This window comes from Anabas testudineus, chromosome 21, assembly GCF_900324465.2.
Source record: "Anabas testudineus chromosome 21, fAnaTes1.2, whole genome shotgun sequence".
NCBI classification, from domain to species: domain Eukaryota; kingdom Metazoa; phylum Chordata; class Actinopteri; order Anabantiformes; family Anabantidae; genus Anabas; species Anabas testudineus.
This window is the reverse complement of record NC_046629.1, coordinates 6,364,045-6,382,985: the sequence shown is the minus strand read 5'-3', so window position 1 is coordinate 6,382,985 and position 18,941 is coordinate 6,364,045. Positions and strand designations below refer to the sequence as shown.

At 40.4% G+C, this 18,941-nt stretch overlaps 1 protein-coding gene across 16 annotated transcripts in view; it reads left to right on the top strand.

The window, feature by feature from the left end:
• Positions 1 to 18,925, top strand: part of neb (nebulin) — a 53,118-nt gene extending 34,193 nt beyond the window's left edge. For 5 of the 16 annotated variants that reach the window (XM_026376091.1, XM_026376104.1, XM_026376103.1 and 2 more), the window contains 38 exons: positions 5 to 109; positions 229 to 333; positions 454 to 558; positions 654 to 758; positions 1,712 to 1,816; positions 2,637 to 2,738; positions 2,846 to 2,953; positions 3,062 to 3,166; positions 3,243 to 3,347; positions 3,446 to 3,550; positions 3,663 to 3,767; positions 3,904 to 4,014; positions 4,116 to 4,226; positions 4,372 to 4,473; positions 4,752 to 4,856; positions 6,526 to 6,639; positions 6,738 to 6,842; positions 7,427 to 7,531; positions 7,855 to 7,959; positions 8,554 to 8,664; positions 9,379 to 9,489; positions 10,364 to 10,477; positions 10,585 to 10,689; positions 10,823 to 10,927; positions 11,188 to 11,292; positions 11,734 to 11,826; positions 12,719 to 12,811; positions 13,453 to 13,545; positions 13,888 to 13,980; positions 14,349 to 14,441; positions 14,800 to 14,892; positions 15,594 to 15,686; positions 16,164 to 16,271; positions 16,445 to 16,631; positions 16,815 to 16,907; positions 17,246 to 17,386; positions 17,551 to 17,654; positions 18,055 to 18,925. In XM_026376091.1, coding sequence (XP_026231876.1) covers positions 5 to 109; positions 229 to 333; positions 454 to 558; positions 654 to 758; positions 1,712 to 1,816; positions 2,637 to 2,738; positions 2,846 to 2,953; positions 3,062 to 3,166; positions 3,243 to 3,347; positions 3,446 to 3,550; positions 3,663 to 3,767; positions 3,904 to 4,014; positions 4,116 to 4,226; positions 4,372 to 4,473; positions 4,752 to 4,856; positions 6,526 to 6,639; positions 6,738 to 6,842; positions 7,427 to 7,531; positions 7,855 to 7,959; positions 8,554 to 8,664; positions 9,379 to 9,489; positions 10,364 to 10,477; positions 10,585 to 10,689; positions 10,823 to 10,927; positions 11,188 to 11,292; positions 11,734 to 11,826; positions 12,719 to 12,811; positions 13,453 to 13,545; positions 13,888 to 13,980; positions 14,349 to 14,441; positions 14,800 to 14,892; positions 15,594 to 15,686; positions 16,164 to 16,271; positions 16,445 to 16,631; positions 16,815 to 16,907; positions 17,246 to 17,386; positions 17,551 to 17,654; positions 18,055 to 18,228 — 4,122 coding nt within the window. In that variant the 3' untranslated portion in view covers positions 18,229 to 18,925. Of the gene's footprint in view, positions 1 to 4; positions 110 to 228; positions 334 to 453; positions 559 to 653; positions 759 to 1,082; positions 1,185 to 1,711; positions 1,817 to 2,636; positions 2,739 to 2,845; positions 2,954 to 3,061; positions 3,167 to 3,242; positions 3,348 to 3,445; positions 3,551 to 3,662; positions 3,768 to 3,903; positions 4,015 to 4,115; positions 4,227 to 4,371; positions 4,474 to 4,751; positions 4,857 to 6,525; positions 6,640 to 6,737; positions 6,843 to 7,426; positions 7,532 to 7,854; positions 7,960 to 8,553; positions 8,665 to 9,378; positions 9,490 to 10,363; positions 10,478 to 10,584; positions 10,690 to 10,822; positions 10,928 to 11,187; positions 11,293 to 11,733; positions 11,827 to 12,718; positions 12,812 to 13,452; positions 13,546 to 13,887; positions 13,981 to 14,348; positions 14,442 to 14,799; positions 14,893 to 15,593; positions 15,687 to 16,163; positions 16,272 to 16,444; positions 16,632 to 16,814; positions 16,908 to 17,245; positions 17,387 to 17,550; positions 17,655 to 18,054 lie in introns of all 16 variants that reach the window. The other 11 variants (XM_026376090.1, XM_026376092.1, XM_026376093.1 and 8 more) reach the window with 11 other exon arrangements.
• Positions 18,926 to 18,941: the final 16 nt, after the last annotated feature.

Genomic DNA, 18,941 nt, shown 5'->3' with positions numbered 1-18,941 from the left:
TCAGCTGCGCTACAAAGAGACCTTTGAACTCTCCAAGGGTCATTACCGCACAGTCAAGGATGCTCTGGACATCACCTACCACCGCAGAGTCACTGATGACATCAGTGAGGTCAGCAAATAAAAATCATCTGGTTGATTATTTCTTATGCATCTCTTTGCACTTTTGTTTACAGACAACAAAAATGTTAAAACCATTTAGAGATTAACAGTTTTATTTCTCTTCCCCAGGTGAAATACAGGGAGAAGTACATTAGTTCTCTGGGTACCTGGAAGTCCATCCCTGACCGTCCTGAGTTCTTCTTCAACAAAATTGTTAATGACAACGTCAGCAACGTGAGTATTGTTGACTTGTATTCCAAAGTGATGTAAGAATAATTACTCACAGTAGGTAGAATGACGTTTCACATACTATGTTATATCTAAATGAAATCCTTTTTTTATGTCTCTTTCTAGGTCAAGTACAAAGAGGACCTGGATTGGTTAAAGGGTATTGGCTGCTATGTATGGGATACACCTGAGCTGATGTTGGCTGAGAGCAACAAGGCGCTGTACAGTGAGGTAAAGGGTCTATTTACTAAAAAGTATCATGGACTGTATTACTTATATCATTTTACTTTAATGTCCCTAACAACTGTTTACTTTCTTGGTAATAGAGATTATACAAAGCCTCTTCTGAGAAGAACAGAGGCAACTTCAAGTACACCTGTGACAGTCCCTTCTTCCAGGCGGCCAAGAATGCCTCTACTCTCATCAACGAAGTGAGTCCTTTCATTCTTTAAGCAATAAATTGTTTTTTTAGATTTTTGCAGCACAATATCATTTGTGTTTTATTACACTTGAATCATTAATCACATTTTTATGTGCATCTCCTTTGATTCTCAGCTTAGAGGTAAAAGAGTGTGAATTCATAGCATTATCTGATCATCGTTTATGTTGTTTATTATGTTCTTAATTATGTGAATCCGTAATGTCAACTCTTCCAAATGTGTCCACTGTTCTTCAAATCAACATTAAGACTCTCCAGTGAGTTTGCATTGTTTTCTGGATATTTGTGTTTAACCGCCTTCTGACATTCTGAGCAGAGGATCTACAAAGCTTATTATGAAAAGACCAAGGATAAGTACACCGTAACTACAGATGAGCCTAGATACCAACTGGCCAGGGAGAACAACAAGATGAGCCAGGTAAACAACTTGGTCGCGATGTGCGACAGGCCTCTTCTGCTACCTACAGTCCCTTCGACCAGACCCCCTGGTGCATGAGGTCGTCGACAGACCTGCTGGTGGTCGCCATCGCATGGCTGTGTCTTCCAACGTGACAAATTCCTCTCACCGTCTGACTCAGCGTCTGTTCGTTCTCTCTCTGTTTTTTTGTACTGCACAGGTTATTGTAAACAGAGCCACTCAAACAGCAGCTTGAACGCTCTCTTGAGTGAGCAGGATCCTCCTTGATCTGTGCCACGAGAAAGACGGTGTAATCTCTCATTCACTGATGATTAATCAAACAAAATAATGAACAAATAATGAGAATCTCAAACTTGAATCAGTGATTATTTCTGTCATTCTGGGCACAAATGAAGACAAGCAGCTCCTTAATCGCGCTTTATTCTCTGGAGTATTCTCCCCTTCTCTCCCACTGTGACTGCTGTTTGTAATGTGTCCTCAACTTTGGCATGTTGTGTGTGTATTTTGTTGTCTCTGTGTGTGGACAGAAAAGGTATAAATCCAAAGCAAAGGATCTGCTAAAGAGTGGCTGCAATGAGCTGCACCGCCCTGACATTCTCACAGCCCTTTACCAGTCCACTATGGGCAGTAAGGTAAAAAAGTCACTACAATAACTCTGATCCTTGTCCACAAACAGGCAGGAAGCAAGCCCTGATTAGTTTCAAGACTCATACACATATACGAAAGTCAAAACGTGAATTTGTCCCTCTCTACTGTTTCTGGACAAGGTCGCATTACATTAAAACTCATCCTGATAAACCTCATCTGGTCCATTCAACTACTGAAGAGATTTAACTTCCACACATTCCACCCTTCTCATTCACGACTTAATCCGTAGGCCATCTATCCACTTTAACTCATCAAACCTTTAATTCATCTTAAAATACATTGCAGTAGTTGCCCAACAGGAGTCAGAGATGTAAAAATAACTGCTGTAGCAAAAAGTAAAAATACTGTTTTCATTCTGTATATGAGCTTCAGATTCAGTGAGCTGTAGCATAAGATGGACTGCTGGTCACCATGAGCTACGTGGGCACTACAAACGTTCATGAATTAATTGTGGTAACATGTGTTCTTGTCTTTTACCTAAAAATAACTCCTGTTGTGTTTGTGCATCTTTCATAAAGCATGTTTTTATAAATGTATGCATGACTTCACTCATTACGCATATTACACATATATTATTTTTGGATTACTTACATAATGCATATAGTTTTAGCCATGTTTTTGACTGGACATGGATTTACACCTTCATGTTATTATCCAGTAACACACACTGATCATTTTTCAAAGTCAAATAATGACAATGTTAAAAGAAAGACACATTGTTAGAACACATACCAATGAAACATATTATAATATTATATATTATTACATAATATAATATTATTATTTCATTTTGTCCTCCATCAGTGGAGGTACAGGGAGCAGTATGAACGTGCCAAGGACAAGTTCACCTCCGTTCTGGAGACTCCTGAGTATGAGACCCACAAACGCAGCAAAAAGATCAGTGATGTAAGTTTTTATGTTCTGTTTTTATCCAGAATCGAAAAAATATATTTTTCAAAAATGTGATACCTAATTTTATCTGATTTTCCTATGTGGTGATGCTAATTCCTTAGATCATCTACAAGATGGAGTACAACAAGACCAAGGCTAAGGCATACACACTGCCTTATGACACTCCACACCAACAGCACATGAAGAAGGTCAAGGAGATCACCAGCAATGTAGGTCCCACTCAGACTGACTGCATATATCACACTTTCAAATAGCAGGAAGCCACAATAGGAAATGCATTTATATATTTCATAATATGTTTTTCATGCATCTTGCAGCTTAAATACAAAGAGGTGTATGAGAAGAGTAAGGCTCAGATCAACATGGACCCTGAGGCTCATGAGATTCGTGCTGCAAAGGAGGCCTACAAGAACATCAGCAATGTAAGTGACGTCACTGTTTTCATTAAATTCAAACTTCCAGAAAATATTAATTAAGATTTTTTGTGTTATATTTTAGCTTGACTACAAGAAAAAGTATGAAGCCACCAAGAACAAATGGATCTGGACAGCAGACAGACCTGATTTCGTCAATGCTGCAAAGAACTCCTTACAACAGAGTGACGTGAGTTGGTGCTTGTTTCTTACACGTGTGATTTTCTATTTTTCATTTTAAACAGCATGCAACAGTTTGTAATGTTTTGTAATTCTCTCTTCACTCAGGTTGAGTACAAGTATGACAAGGAGATGCTGAAGGGCTGCGTGATACCTGTAGTTGATGACAAGTTAACCCTCCTGTGCATGAAAAACGCTGAAATGGCCAGTGATGTAAGTCATCCCCTTCTTTATGTGAAATTACTAAAGGGCACAGAGAACAAGGCGACTTCTGGATGTTTTGTATGAAACAAACTATATCAAACTAATATTTTTTTTTCTCCAGGTGAAATACAAAGAGAAGTATGAAAAGACAAAGGGCCACTATGTGCCTGTCCTGGACACTCCTCAAATCCTCCACGCCAAGGCAGTGAAAACTCTGACATCAGAGGTAAGAAATGATCAGTGCCCCTTCATTTTAAACCTTTATCAAGTTTAGAAAACAATACAGTAAATCAGGCTAAAACGGCTGTTTCATTATGACTACAGTAATATGTGTAGTATAAGTGTATTATGTTCTTCTTCAGAGCAAATACAAGGAGGCCAGTAAGAAGGAAATGCAGTCTGGCTCGTTCACCACTCTGCGTGAGACGCGCGACACTGCCCACAGCAAAGAAGTCAACAAGCTTGTCAGCGGGGTACAACTGTCACGTTTGTTTTTACAAATCAGCTCATTCATCTCGTGATCCTGGGTTATTTCTGTGCTGCTGGTCTTGACATTTCCTTTCTCTCTTTACAGAAACTGTATAAACAAAAGTTTGAAAAGGAGAAGGGCAAGTCGATATATAACAACATGGTTGTTCCTCCTGATGTTCAGCACGCTATGGACGTGGCCAAGAGTCAGAGCAACGTGGGTCATTTCCACAGTCGTGCTACAATAAAGTTTGATTGGTTTAATTCACAGCATACAATCTCTATTATTGGTTTGTTTCATGTAACGTGGTCAGTTTCTGGCACACACTACATTCTGTCTCCTCTTTTTCTCAATACAATAGGTTGCCTACAAGAAGGATGCTAGAGCCAACCTGTCCTACACTACTGTTGTTGATCGTCCAGACATAAAGAAAGCTACCCAGGCTGCCAAACTCATCAGTCAGGTAACTGTCATGTAGATGACAGAAAGACAAGCACCTGTACACACAAAGACTGAAATGAAAAGGCCTAACCTGTGCATGCACAGATGTTAGTGTCCACAAGCCGAAGTTTTAGTTCCAGCAATAAGTACATGTAGGCTTATTCAGCAAAACAATGAAGTGTCTTATATCTTCATAGAAAATCAGTGCTTATCATCCACATAATGAGGGATTAACACCAAAGACTAAGTGCTGGCAAAAAAATGACCTGTACATGGTCGACTGATTCTTGTCTCAATCAGATTGGCTACCGTGAGAAGGCCCGGGAGGAGGCAAGCCGTGGAGGTTCTCTGGCCTACCGCCCAGACATCGCTCTGGCCACTGAGGTGTCGAAGCTGACCAGCCAGGTACACCAAACCATATCAGCCATCTGTCTCGTGAAGCCCATTCTCCAGCTGGTTCCCTAGAGTTATCATCTCTTAGAAAATGTTTATTGTATTTATTTTATATACAAGATGGAAGGAATCATTGAGTGGAAGCAATTTACTGCAACACCATTACAGATCAGCCGTCAGATCAGCTTCCATAAGCTAATATTTGCAGACTAGTTTTGCTGTGGTAGATGCTTAGCAGCGGTCCTGTAGGCCCTAACGATAGAACTAGCAGCTCTTCCATAGCGCTTCCTCTGTCATCCTGCATTATAATCCATGTCTTAATCTGTCATCGTGATTCCATAAAAGTGTATTTAAATGTTTTAACTGCTCATATCATTGTACATGTCCCACCTACACCCTTAAACCTGTCCTCCTACGCTGCTCTTCTTCCTCTATCCCACTTCTCCTCTATTGTCTCCTTATTCCTCATAGCTTTCCTTTTGTTTCTCCTTCCATTGTGTCCTAGTCTCTGTTCTCATCCCTTCATCTCGCCATGCTTTGTAGGTGGAGGCCGTGCCCTCCCTCCATGGAGCAGCTTCCTATGATACCCCCCTGATGCGCCACATTAAGAAAATGAGTGTCGTGACTAGTGATGTAAGGAGGTTAATGCCCTTATTCTGAAGGGCTGCTATGTGTGTCTCCTCTGTCTTTCTGTTCTTATCGTAGCAGTTAATTGACTGATTGATTATTTGATTACTGTGGGATCTGCTGAGCCTTTCATCCAAACCATGAGGAACTTTTATAGAAAAGAATTGATTCGTATTGTCTGGTTTGTCTGTTTGCTTGTAAAACATTTTGTGCAGTTTAGAATTGGATGCATGCTCTGCTCTTTTGTTTCCCCCATAAGGTCGGGCTCATTGCTATGCATAGACAAGCGTTGCATTGCTGCATTAAGTTGCACTAGTCCCAACACTGTATGTTTGTTTGTGTAATTTAATAGTGTTATTTTTTATTCCTCCAGAGTCATTCAGTCACAGTTTACAAATGTGTTCAAACTACAGATTAATTAAACATCACTGCTAGATTGACATGTTTTTTTTTTGTCTAAGACGTTGTTTAAGGATACTGCTTTGTCTCACCTTCTCTCCAAAGCTGGTGTGTGGATTCAAAGAACTATCCAGGCTCCAAGTGAAACACAACCAAAATCCAACAGCCTTACCTCTGTCTTATATGCTCCATTATATATAAGTCCATGTTGTGTTTATGTGGATCACAGAGTTCTGTATTAAGTTCTGTTCACACTTAGCACTAAATGCATCTAGTAGCTCTAACTACAGGTGTAAATTCATAGCAAGAATCAGGTAAATGCAATCAAATGTAACTTGAAAACTTGTTTGAGATGCATTCTAGCGTGAAGTGTGACGTAGAATCCATGGACTGGAAATGAAAAATAATTGGAAGCATGTAAATCATTGGATGTTCTTGTATAACAAGGGATAAAAATTAAATTCAAATATTAATGTTGAGAAGCATGGTATAAACAGCATGTCAACGCTTTTACACCAAATGATGTAGAAGCAGTTACTCTTCCCTTTTTATACACTATAAAAATGGTTATGTTGTCCTTTAAATGTTTCCCGTGTGATGGGGGTAATCTAAATGTTATTATCTAGTATCTCTTACATATTTCTTACCCTGATAGGTGAAGTACAAGGAGAAGTTTGACAAGGAGGTGAAAGGAAAGAAACCACAATTTGACCTGAAGGAGAGTAAGATGTACAAGACTTTGAAGGATGCCAATGAGCTGGCTAGTGAGGTAAGTTCTTACCTACTGTATCTCTTATATAGTAGTAGTAACCATGGTTAGTAGCATCTGCAGTGCTGTAATATTTGATTACTTATAATCAACCCCAGGTGAAATACAAAGGTGACCTGAAGAAGATCCACAAGCCTGTGACCGACATGGCCGAGTCTCTGTCCATGCAGCACAGCCTGAGCACCAGCAAGCTGTCCAGCGACGTAAGACACCGCTACCTAATAAACCCCTCCCACTCCTACCCAGGAAGCTGCTGGGAGTCAGATCAGTTTCAGTGCACACGCCGTGGTTCACTGAAATGTGTCTGAACTCAGTGTTTCTGTCACCCCTGCATTAACCACTGCAGATTATCGACCATCTCATGGATTTATGCACTAAGCTCCATCATCCCAACATCCATTATTCTGTGACCTCATCTGGTAGTGATCCTTACCCTTCTCACCCTTCTTTTCCTATTGACCTCTGACCTTCCCATACTATCATCTTTTATCACTTCTACTCTGACTCTGACTGACTTTTTTCAGTTTGATGTTTTATCGACCTAGTGTTTTATTAATAAACACTTAACACAATCTCCCTCCTTATTTTTCCACCTATTTAACTATCATTTTTAATTTTCACATCTTGTCTTATCAGAATGCCATATTTATCGGCATTGCTTTTTTTTTTACAGCTAAGCTAAGACTTTAAAATATAATGTAATGGATTGGAGTAAATTCCAGACACACGTTCTTTTTCTTGTTTGCTATGCTGAGCTGTCTTACTTGACTGGGAATTCCCCCTATAGTACTGCTACAAGAAGAAATTTGAGGAGAGTAAGGGTCACTACCATATGATTCCTGATACACCACAACAGCTTCATCTCAAGGAGGCCTCTGAACTCCAGAGCAACGTAAGTGGTACAGACTTTGGAGGGTCTGTATCAACGTGACCTTCCACGCGGTGGTGGGTTTTCGTCTGCTTGTTTTGCTCTTGTAAGAGAGTTGTGTTGCAATAAATGTTTAAAGAATATTTTGGTGACAACATTGGGTAATGGGTAGTAAATTAGCTCCAAGCTAATACACTACATCAAATGAGTTAGATTAATGTTTAATGTTGTACGTTTATGCCTACTAAACACATTAATCACATTACACAAATGAGCATAAGTACATGTGATCTTTGTGAACTGCCCACTGAAGACCTGTGACATTAGATTTGTGTGGGCTGTTTCAGGTGAAATACAAAGAGAAGTATGAGAAGGAGAAGGGTAAACCTATGCTGGACTTCGAGACACCCACATATATGACTGCTAAAGAGGCCCAGCACATGCAGAGCCAGGTAATCACACGTAATTCAGTGCACTTTACATTACAGACGTCTCTCCAGACTCTTCAATGCCCTCCTATATTTTAACCTCTTGTAATACTGTACAATAAAATGCTGTCAAGTTATTGTTTATATTAGACTTAGGAAAAAAACAACTTTTACAGTGCTGTTTACCATCTTGTCTTTTTGGAAATGGTTGTGTAAAATGTGCTCAAATGAAGCTTAAGTGTCCTGTTTGTTTCCTAATACTATGTAAATTATTATAAGTTCAGTTTTTTATTACTTATTAATGCAGGGATGACACAGTTTCTTTTTGTTGCAGTGTCTAAAAAAATCCCTAAGGAAAGTGGATTGTAGTTTTTTACAGTGTTTAATTATTAGCATTGAATAAATGTAGTTACATTTAAATTATTCAATTGTTAAACTTCTCGGTGAAAAAGTAAGTAGTAGTAAGAGTTTCCTTACTATAAAGAAGACGATGAAGATGGTGTCATTATAAGCAGAATGGTGTAAACAAGGAAGAGGTGACTTTATTGTGAACCAGCTCTGCTTGTAAGTGGTTATCTGAGCTCTGCCTGTCCCCTGTCTTATCTTCGCCGCCAATAGAAAGACTATAAGAAGGACTTTGAGGAGCACATGAGGGGCAAGAACCTCTCAGGCTTGGAGGTCACCCCTGCCATGATACATGTCAGACACGCTACTAAAATAGCCAGTGAGGTAACGAAGTGATATCCCCGTCAGTTTCCCCCATTTACCTCATGCATTCCTTATAATCATACTAAGACTACATCACAACCACGGTCCCTTTTTCTTTAAACCACTATTTTTTTAATCCTGTGAGTGTTTCCTTCTCTCTCGTAGGTCCACTGATGCAGTTAGTTTTTCTTCCTTTGCATGATTAAAATAAGAATTTATCCATCTTCCTTCTCTCTACTTCCATTATTTAAAGTAGTTATTTGTTTGTATTTTTATCTGTATTCACCCTGTATTCCTAATTTCACAATCAACCCTTCATCTAGCAGGAGACTGCAAACACTTTAATGTAGACAGTCTGCATGCATGCATGTGGTCCTCATGTGATGGTTCCAGAGTGAAATGTTGAGTTGAACTTTTTGTTGTTGTTGCTGGTTCCTCTCTCTCGGTGATAAAACTCTGTTCACCTTGTCTTTTATCAGGATTCTTGCCAAAGTCACAAGTGTCTCCACACTATTTGTGACAATCTTCACTTTTTAAATAATAATACAGTAGAAGACTAAACTATGAATCAATCACTGTTTAGTTTTTTATTAATTATTTGGGGGAGAGGCTTCGTGACTTTGAGCTCAAAGGGCAAGCAGCAGTTTGCCAACTGTACTGTCTCTATGTATGCCTTGGCCCGGCCCGCCTGTGTGCTCTTCTCTGCAGTCTCTTTGTTCTTCTTCCATCCTGTAGAAAGAGTACAGGAGGGATCTAGAAGAAGGAGTGAAGGGTAAAGGGCTAACTGTGCTGGAGGAAACTCCGGAGCTTTTGAGGGCAAGGAATGCCACTCATATCCTGTGTGAGGTACGACTGACTGACAGGTGATGGGAAGTGACATCACATGTCATCCGAGTGACTTCCCGCTATCCTGCTCTTTGGTGCATCATCTGCTGAATCCTTCCCCATCTTAACTAAGCTTCATCATCACACTAAAAGGGCATCTGCTGGGTTTGACTCTTAGTCTCGTCCCTGCTTCATGACATCACTAATTTTCCAGCACTTTCCTTTTTCTGGTGTTTAAAAGATGTTTCCAAAAGCACAATTTGACCGTCTCTATATTTAATTGTCACTTAAACTAACTATTTCACAAGCCAACCTCTAATTTACATATCTGTTTTTTTTTATTTTGTTTGATTAATCATGTAATTTTAATATGTTTTCACTTGCTTATTTGAGTTTATACAGTAGTTCACATATTAATATTGCAGGATATACAGACAGGCAACCAGAAAAATGCTAAGCGTTGTGATCGATAGGATCAAAGCTGTGTATAGAAGTTTATTACCATATATACTTTCAATTTTTTGAGGCCGATTTTCTTACCTTAAGAGACAGAAAACAGTATTTAAAGCAGTTTAAGAGGAAACATAGGTTTCTTGAACTAATTATTCTTTAACACACTGTCATTAACTACTGCTGTTTTTATTTTTCAGTTTTGATTGGAGCTTCACAAACAGTCTGCTGTCAATTTACCATATCTGTTCTTTAAAAAATCCTAATGTCTTCTAACTTCTTTCATTCACCATTCCCTTAGGCCACATGGTTTTGCAGCCCCCTCCCTTCCCCCTTCAAAATAAATGAGTAGATATCCTGTTGTTTACGGCACGCTGCCAGTCGCATGTTGTTTTAGTGATTACATTTATTTTATTTAACACATTATCATTTATGATGTTTACAGAGGGAGTACAAGAAGTCACTGGAGCAGGAGATCAAGGGCAAGGGAATGTTGGCTTTGGCTACGGACACCCCAGACTTCATGAGGGCCAGGAACGCTACTGATATTCTTAGTCAGGTCCGAATCATTATTCTCTTCATTACATTGTTTGCTTAAAGATAATGTAGATGAATAGAGAACAGTGTATGAACATAAACCAAATTAAACTCTTTTTTTTGTCTTAGACTAAGTACAAGCAGACTGCCGAGATGGACAGGGCCAGCTACACAACAGTCATCGACACCCCGGACATCATCCATGCACAGCAGATGAGGAACATTGTCAGCCAGGTAGATCGAATTCAACTCATTCTGTGGTCGAAAAAAAACCATCTCTTGCAGTTTGGACACATTTCACACCAAACCAAACACATATTTTACATATTGGTTTTGATTTCTGAGTGTTTTGTTATTTTTCCAACAGAAAAAATACAAAGAGGAAGCTGAGAAGACCATGTCTCACTATGTACCAGTCCTGGACACTCCGGAGATGCAGAGAGTCCGTGAGAACCAGAAGAACTTCAGCACTGTAAGTAATAAATGGAAATGATGAATTAGGCTGGCTGTTACTGAGCCAGGACGTCTCTGACCCCTGCAGGAAGTTCTTCCAGTGTCTGATGTGTCTGTGTCTGTGAAACGTGTACAGTATGTTTTAATCAGGGATAAAAATAAAAATAGCTTCCATGATGATACGTACATGAAACAAAGTACTTTCTCTCCTGGTTTTCTGTTTTCTTCTCTGTATCACTGGGAAACATTTTAACTGCACTTTTGTTTTTCTCCCTGTAGCTTCAATACCAGATTGACCTTAAAAACATAAAGGGCAAAGTGTCTACTGTACAGGACACTCCTGAAATGCTCCGTGTTAAAGAGAATACAAAGAATTTCAGCTTGGTATCTACTCCGTAAACTTTTTATAACATTTCCTAATACCACTTTTCTTTTTTTATGCCGTTTTCACAGAACCTTAACTCACTCTCCTCATCTTTAACAAACCCTAGTGTGTAGCCTTCATTTTCATTTCTTAGGGTTTTTATCTTTTTTTTTTAACCACCTGAAATGTGCAGTATTTTAATTCATGCAACTAACTCTTCACAGTTTGTTTGTAGTTTGTAGTGTTTTTAATGTTTAGTGCAGAGCTTGTGTGTTGTTAAATACTTTGTCCATTGTGTTGCGTGTTGTGTAGTATTTTTTAAATGTACATTTACATGTTTGTCTCATTCAGTGTGTTTTTGGTGACACATAGCAGCTACATCAAGAGTAGTACGTAGCGTATCTAAGAGTTCAAATCTGCCTAACCGCCAGTTGTTGCTTTCATTCCTCGTCCACTTAAAGATTCATTACAAAGAGGATTTGGGAGGTGGAACAGCTTTGCCCGAGACTCCCGAGATGGAGAGAGTTAAACGCAACCAGCGCAACATTAGCACGGTATTCCACCGAGTGTCCCTGCCCTCCTTCATCTCCTCCTCAATCAACCTTCCCACCATATTTCCCCTAAATCTGAGAGTATAACCAGAGCTCTCTTCACATGTAATCTCCTCCAATCTAACGTTTTACTGAGATTTGTTCTCTCATCCTCAGTATTTTACATTTTTATTATTATGTTTTTAACTAATTATAGGATTCTACAGAGCCCCCAAAGGCACCACATGATTGCTGAGCTGTAAAAACATCTTTGCCCGACATCATTTGTGCACGATAAGAGCTTGTTTTCACAGTGTGGACAACTCTGTATGCACACACTACAGTACTTTGTGTACTTTTGGTCTGGGACTGTTTTTCATAGTTCCGGATATCTTATATCCAAGTAAGGAGAACCTCAGCGCTGCAGCATGCCATGATATTTATGACAATGCTGTGCTTCCAACAGTTTTGACATGATAATGACCCTGCGCTCAAGGCCGGGTCCATAAATAAGTGGTTTCCCTACTTTAATGTGGGAGAAAACCAAATATTAATGTCCATGGTTTAGAAATAACATAAGTGTAATGTTTGTGTAGCCACATACATTTGGCCACATAGTGTATTTTCCACTATAAAATAAATAGTGAACAGTATTGGACCTGTGAGGGCTCTATAGCATTTTTCTTTGTCATAATACTTCATTGCATCCAGAGGTAATAAACTAAATGAACTATCATCCATTTTTAAACCTCAACGATCTAAAATGTGTTAAAATCAATATGAGTAGAAACGTTTGATTGTCAATTGTGAAATGTATGCTCTTGTCACGAATGGCTGGTCTGTGTCTACAGTACATACTTTGCTTTCTGTTCGTCCCTGTCTTACTCTGTACCTGTGTAACTTATTTAATGGTCAGGTACAGTACAAGGAGTCTGTGGGTCAAGGCACAACCATACCTGATCTTCCTGAAGTGAAGAGAGTCCAACAAACCCAGAAGAATATCAGCTCGGTAGAGGAACAGAGTTGCATTGAGTTTTATTTTATCCCCTTTATAACCATCCTTCAAAATGCCCTTTGACCTCTACCATTTATCTAAAAGTACCAAGAATTTTTACCATTTGTGCTTTTATTACTGGTTTTCTCCACCCTTCAACATCCTAACTAAGTTTCATAAATCACTTCTTTTTTTACCAGCCTTGCAGAGGTGACAAGTAACTAAGTACATTTACTCAAGTACAATTTTGCACTTCGTATTTAGTTTAATTGATTAATTAGTAAATTGTAGAGCCTGTACTAAATGTGAAGTTCTACTTAAATATGTAGTAATAATTGTATAGGCATGTATTTCCAATTTTATTTATTGATCATTGAGTTTATGTACTTCTACCACCTCTGCAGCCTTGGCTCATGACTTTGATAGTGGGAGCTTGAGACCTCTGCTGGATTTCTTTCTTTCATTAAAGTTAATCGCATCTTAACCCAGACGTTTAAGTGAAGTATCAAACATTAATCCATATTTCACAACCTTGTTTTTTGCCAACAATACCAACATTCATTGAAATATAGTGTTATACTGTAGTGGTGTGACATACTGTGTTTTTTGTTTGTCACCCTCTTACGCTGCACCTGTGTAACTTATGTAATCGTCAGGTACAGTACAAGGAGTCTGTGGGTCAAGGCACAACCATACCTGATCTACCTGAGGTCAAACGGGTCCGAGAAACCCAGAAGAATATCAGCTTGGTAGAGGAACAGAGTTGCAGTGACTTTTATTTTCTCCCCTTAAAAACATTCCTTACCTTTACCTTTTCTGTTTTTAGTAATGTTATCCCCTCCTCCATCCTAACTCAGTGTCATAAATCGCTCCTTTTTATCGGCATTGTTGATGGTTGAATGTGAGACTATTTAATTCAGCAATCTTACTTATTTCCATCTACAACAAGAATAAGAGAAAATCAGTATGGGTTATCATTTTTTGTGTCTGTGTTGTAAAGTGTGGGCTGTTGTTGTGAGTGGATGGACGTGTCTGTGTTTTCTGTTCGTCCCTGTCTTACTCTGTATCTGTGTAACTTATTTAATGGTCAGGTACAGTACAAGGAGTCTGTGGGTCAAGGCACAACCATACCTGATCTCCCTGAAGTGAAGAGAGTCCGACAAACCCAGAAGAATATCAGCTCGGTAGAGGAACAGGCTTGCAGTGATCCTTATTTTACCCTCTGATAAAAAAAATCCCTCAAAGTGCCCCAGTCTAGAAAACTTTAACTTCCATGTTTGTAGTACTGTTTGTCCCTCCTTCATCCTAACTAAGTCCCATAAGTCACTGTTTTTTTTTTTTACCAGCCTTGGTTGATGACTTGATTTTTTTAAATTTTCCCACAAACATAACCCCCTTCCTGTGTTTTTCCCTAAGTGACTCCATATTTCCCCAGATTGTTGCAATGTAAATTGCATTTTTGGCATTTCCTTCCCTCCCTAAGTTGAAAATGAATCTGCTTTTGAGAGTGTTACCATCATATTTGACTTTTTAGTGCTGTTTCATTTTAAAGCTTCAATACAAAGAAGGAGTGGGACAAGGCACGTCAGTATCAGAGACCCCAGAGATGGAGAGAGTCAAGCGCAATCAGCAAAATATTAGCACGGTACTCCACAGAGTGAACCTGTATCCTCCTGCCCTGACAATAATTTCCCTCCATCCGCCCCTCTACCTCACTCGTCATTTCCCTTAAAGACAGTGTCAACTCCTCTGAGCCTCCTCCATTATTTGTTTTGTCATCAAACCCACCACCCACATGTAACACCAGTGTGTCTTGATGGGTCAGCTTAGCCCCATTGTGTCTCTAACATAACCTGCTTCTTCATTTCTCAGGTAAAAGGTGTGTTTAATTCTGTGCTTCATGTCTGCTGTGATTGCTGTGTCTCCTTTTGTCCTTCTGCTGTTGTCTCTGATTGAACAACTTTTCTCTCCACTTTCTTTGCATGAAATCCAAACTTGAGTAGATCAAATACAAGGATTCTATGGGTCGAGGCACAGCTATACCGGACCTCCCTGAAGTGAGGCGGGTCAAAGAAACCCAGAAGCACATCAGCTCGGTAGTGGAACAAAACCTAACCGTGTGTGCTCCTCTAACGGTTGAGACTGGACAGTAGTGCCCATCAGTAAATTAAGCCTGTTTGCCACCCCCTTTCCTTCCTGCTATCATCTCACCCTCTCTCCACCTCTTGCTCATCTCCACCCATGGCACAGACTGCAGTTCCCTGAACCCCAGCCCTGCCATCATCACCATCTTATCCCTAAAGTAGCTTCATTATAATTGATGTATTTCTTTTCTGCTCTTATTCCTTCAAATCATCTTTAATCCTCAACCATCAGAGCCTCCAATTGAGTGAAACCCTTCTTTTTTTGGCCTGTGATGCTGCCCAACATCCTTCTCCCATTCACAGTGGTTTCTAACCTGCAGCCCAGCTTTCTTCATATAAAGCACAATGACAATCTAAACCTTGTGCTGACGTGTGACGAGTGTGTTTGTATCAACATGTGTTTCTTCAACCGCGATCCTGAGCCACCAGGATTTGTCACTCTATAGGACCAATTTCTCAGACTCTGTAAAACATTCCTAAAGTAGCAAATGCTAAATGAGCTGAGGCTAATTAATGTTGGAAATTTGCTGATTACCTTCTATCTAAATGTGTGAGGGCAATCCAAGTCTATGAAACCAGTCCTATAGGTGTGTGGCCGGTGTACGGTTGAGTGTCTGATCGCCCCCTTGGGGCACTGTGCTTCTGTCCTGTAGGTGCTTTATAAAGACAGTTCAGCCAAGGGAACTCCTGTGGTGTTTACTCCAGAGATGGAGCGAGTCAAAAGGAACCAAGAAAACATTAGCTCGGTACCTTCAGAACCACTGCAAGAACATATTCTGCTGAAGAAATGTTCTTACATCTACCCCATGTTAACCCCTTTCTAACCGACTTGTCCTTAGCCTCTAGTTAATCATATTAATTCTACCCACTGCACCTTCTTTTTAAATGCATTTGATGTCACCGCCTTAGCATCACTGCAATGTTCTCCTGTTGTCGAAACTACTTCACTTCATCTTGTTTTCCCGCCGTCCTCACTCTGAAGACTGAGACGTAATCTTATTTCATGTGTTAATTCCACCTCTTAATAAAAGTCTCCCTGCTAATTCATCTGTCTGAAATCCCAGTAATACCCCAGCTTATTGTAGCCACTAGCTGTGTGTGCCCTCTCATCATTAAGTGCCACATCTCTTGTGCTGTGGATGCTAATGGTTTCTGTATAATGACTTCATGTTTCACACGTCAGGTGCTCACTGTGTGTCCTCCTCTCCTCCACTTTCCACCAGGTGCTGTACTCTGACAGTTTCCGTAAGCAGGTCCAGGGCAAGGCCGCCTTTGTACTGGACACACCTGAGATGAGGCGCGTCAGGGAGACCCAGCGCATTATTTCTGGAGTAAGATTTAGCAGTTGTTTAGCTGTGTTTTTACTTCTCTAATACTACTTTGCTTAAAGGACAAAGCTGGAAGTATTCTAAAATGTCAATGTCACAAATCCAACTAACAACTAATAAATAAACAACAGTGATCCTTACATGTATGAACTGTCGTTGTGGTCTCTGCTCCCCAGGTGAGATACCACGAGGACTTCGAGAAGAGCAAGGGCAGCTTCACTCCCACCACCTCTGACCCTGTGACAGAGCGCGTGAAGAAGAACATGCAGGACTTCAGCGACATCAGCTACCGCGGCATCCAGAGGCGTGTGGTGGAGATGGAGAGGAGACGTGCCATAGAGCACGACCAGGAGACCATCACTGGTACAGTTGCAAGCATGCACACGGTCATTAGTTGCAAGGCAAAGCTACCTCCACTGATAACTTATCTCATACAGGTGTCCTCTCTTTCATCTGTGTCTCTAAAAACTAAACTAAGATGTCTGTGTTTTCTGGAGCTGTTTAATACTCATTAAACCAGAAACAATATTCTCTCTGTGCCATCAGATCTGCGTGTGTGGCGCACAAACCCCGGCTCTGTGTTTGACTACGACCCTGCTGAGGACAACATCCAGTCCAGGAGTCTGCACATGATGTCAGGTGAGATGAGAAAAGAATCTTTTCATAGCTCTAAAACAACTGGATATCAATTTATTTATGTTTCTTTTTATCCCTGATGGTGGAGAATGTGCTCAGTGTGCTTTATAGCAGTCGATATTTAAGTTAACTCAAGTCAATAAATGGAAATCATTAATCATTGAGGCGACTTCTCATTGTCCAAAATATTTTTATTGAATTCTACTTTTGAAAAAGCAAGAAGGTATTTTCTTTCTTGAGAAACAAGAGTATATAAAAACGTCTAGCTGAATCAAAAAAATGACAGCTGTATTTTAAACGACGTAACCAGTTATATTTGACCACTGACATTGTTCTGACAGTGCAAGCTCAGCGTCGCAGCAAGGAGCACTCCCGCTCCACCAGCGCTTTGAGCGGCATGGCTGATGAGAAGTCTGAGGTGTCCCAGGATGCTGAACACCACATGTCCCTGTACAGCAACGGCTTCATGGCCTCCTCTATGGGTAATGATTCAGCATCACCCCAACAGTAAAATATTTTCCCAAACCCAGCAGATCACAACTGAGACACAGCATCTACACACTGCATCATAACTGTGTATCTATGAATCAGGGAACACTGATGTGCTGGTCCCTTATCTGAGGTGTCATATGTTTCCCATCTGCAGGCTACCAGCATGCTAAGACTGTGGAGGTGCAGCAGAGGTCATCGTCAGTGGCCACCCAGCAGACCACAGTGTCCTCCATCCCCTCACACCCCTCTACCACCGGAGTAAGTAAAACACATTCACATTACTCACAGTCCACAATCTTAATAAGGGAAGAGCAACAGCCGACTAGAAGCTGGTTAGTGCTGACCTCCAGTGGTATAACTGGATATGACATCACAGTTGGTGTTGATACAGTGCAGATGCAGTAAAGCAAACATCTGACCAGAACCATCAGTTTGTGACACGATAAACTTCAAACTAGACAAGTAAGAACAACATTGTTCAGACTATCAGCCACCCATCCTCAAATTGTTACCTCTGAGAATGTTTTTGTACTGTATGGATCATGGTAATGAGAGATTGTAGGAACAGGTTGGCTCACTGTCACAGACCTTTGCTAGTCACATGACATATTCACCAACCTTTACACTTTCACACTAACTCTGACTTTATTTTCTGCAGAAAACTGTGCGTGCCATGTACGACTACGCAGCAGCCGACAGCGATGAGGTGTCCTTCAAGGACGGCGACGTCATCGTTAACGTGCAGTCCATTGACGAGGGGTGGATGTACGGTACTGTGCAGCGCACCGGCAAGACCGGCATGCTGCCGGCCAACTATGTTGAAGCAATTTAAAGACAAAGCCCGTCCATGGTCCCTACGGAGTGGGCGAGACACATCCACAGGGTAAACTGATTGGTCTTCCTGTGATCACAACTGTGGCTTAGTGCAATGTGTAGCATTTAGTGACATGTAGCTCTGTAAGTGTATTTGATTTGTGTTGTAATTCTTGTTAAGTCTGTGGATCGTTCATATGCTGCTGCCCCTGTTCCCTGTGGATGTGACATAAGCATCATAACATGACGGAAATTGTTCTGATTATACATACTATGCCTACTATGAATAACAGACCATTTTAGAGTATTGCATCTGTTCTCAGACTCTGTCTTGAAAAGGCGAGACTCACTAGCAAATGCCCTAGCCAGTTATTTTGTAAATTTCAAAATTATTTAGTATATATAACACATTTTTTGTCCAAGCTGTACTGAGAGATTAATTTCTCGTTTAAAAAATGGGCTCAAGTAGTTTCAATTATACCTTTAATGAAAATCCCATGGAGAGAAAAAGGAAATGACTCAGTTACCATCTACCTCCTCCATGATCAAACCACTCCTGAAGAGTTGTATGAGACAAGCCTCAGTCTTCCCTCCTGTATACTGAAGGCTGGCCATTAGTAGAATGTGTGTTTTGTTTCTTCCGATTATTTAGGTTTGGGGTAAAGCATGTCCTCTACCTTTAATCAGTAGCTAATAAAGCACACCAAGCTCCTGCAGCACTCTGCCTCATCC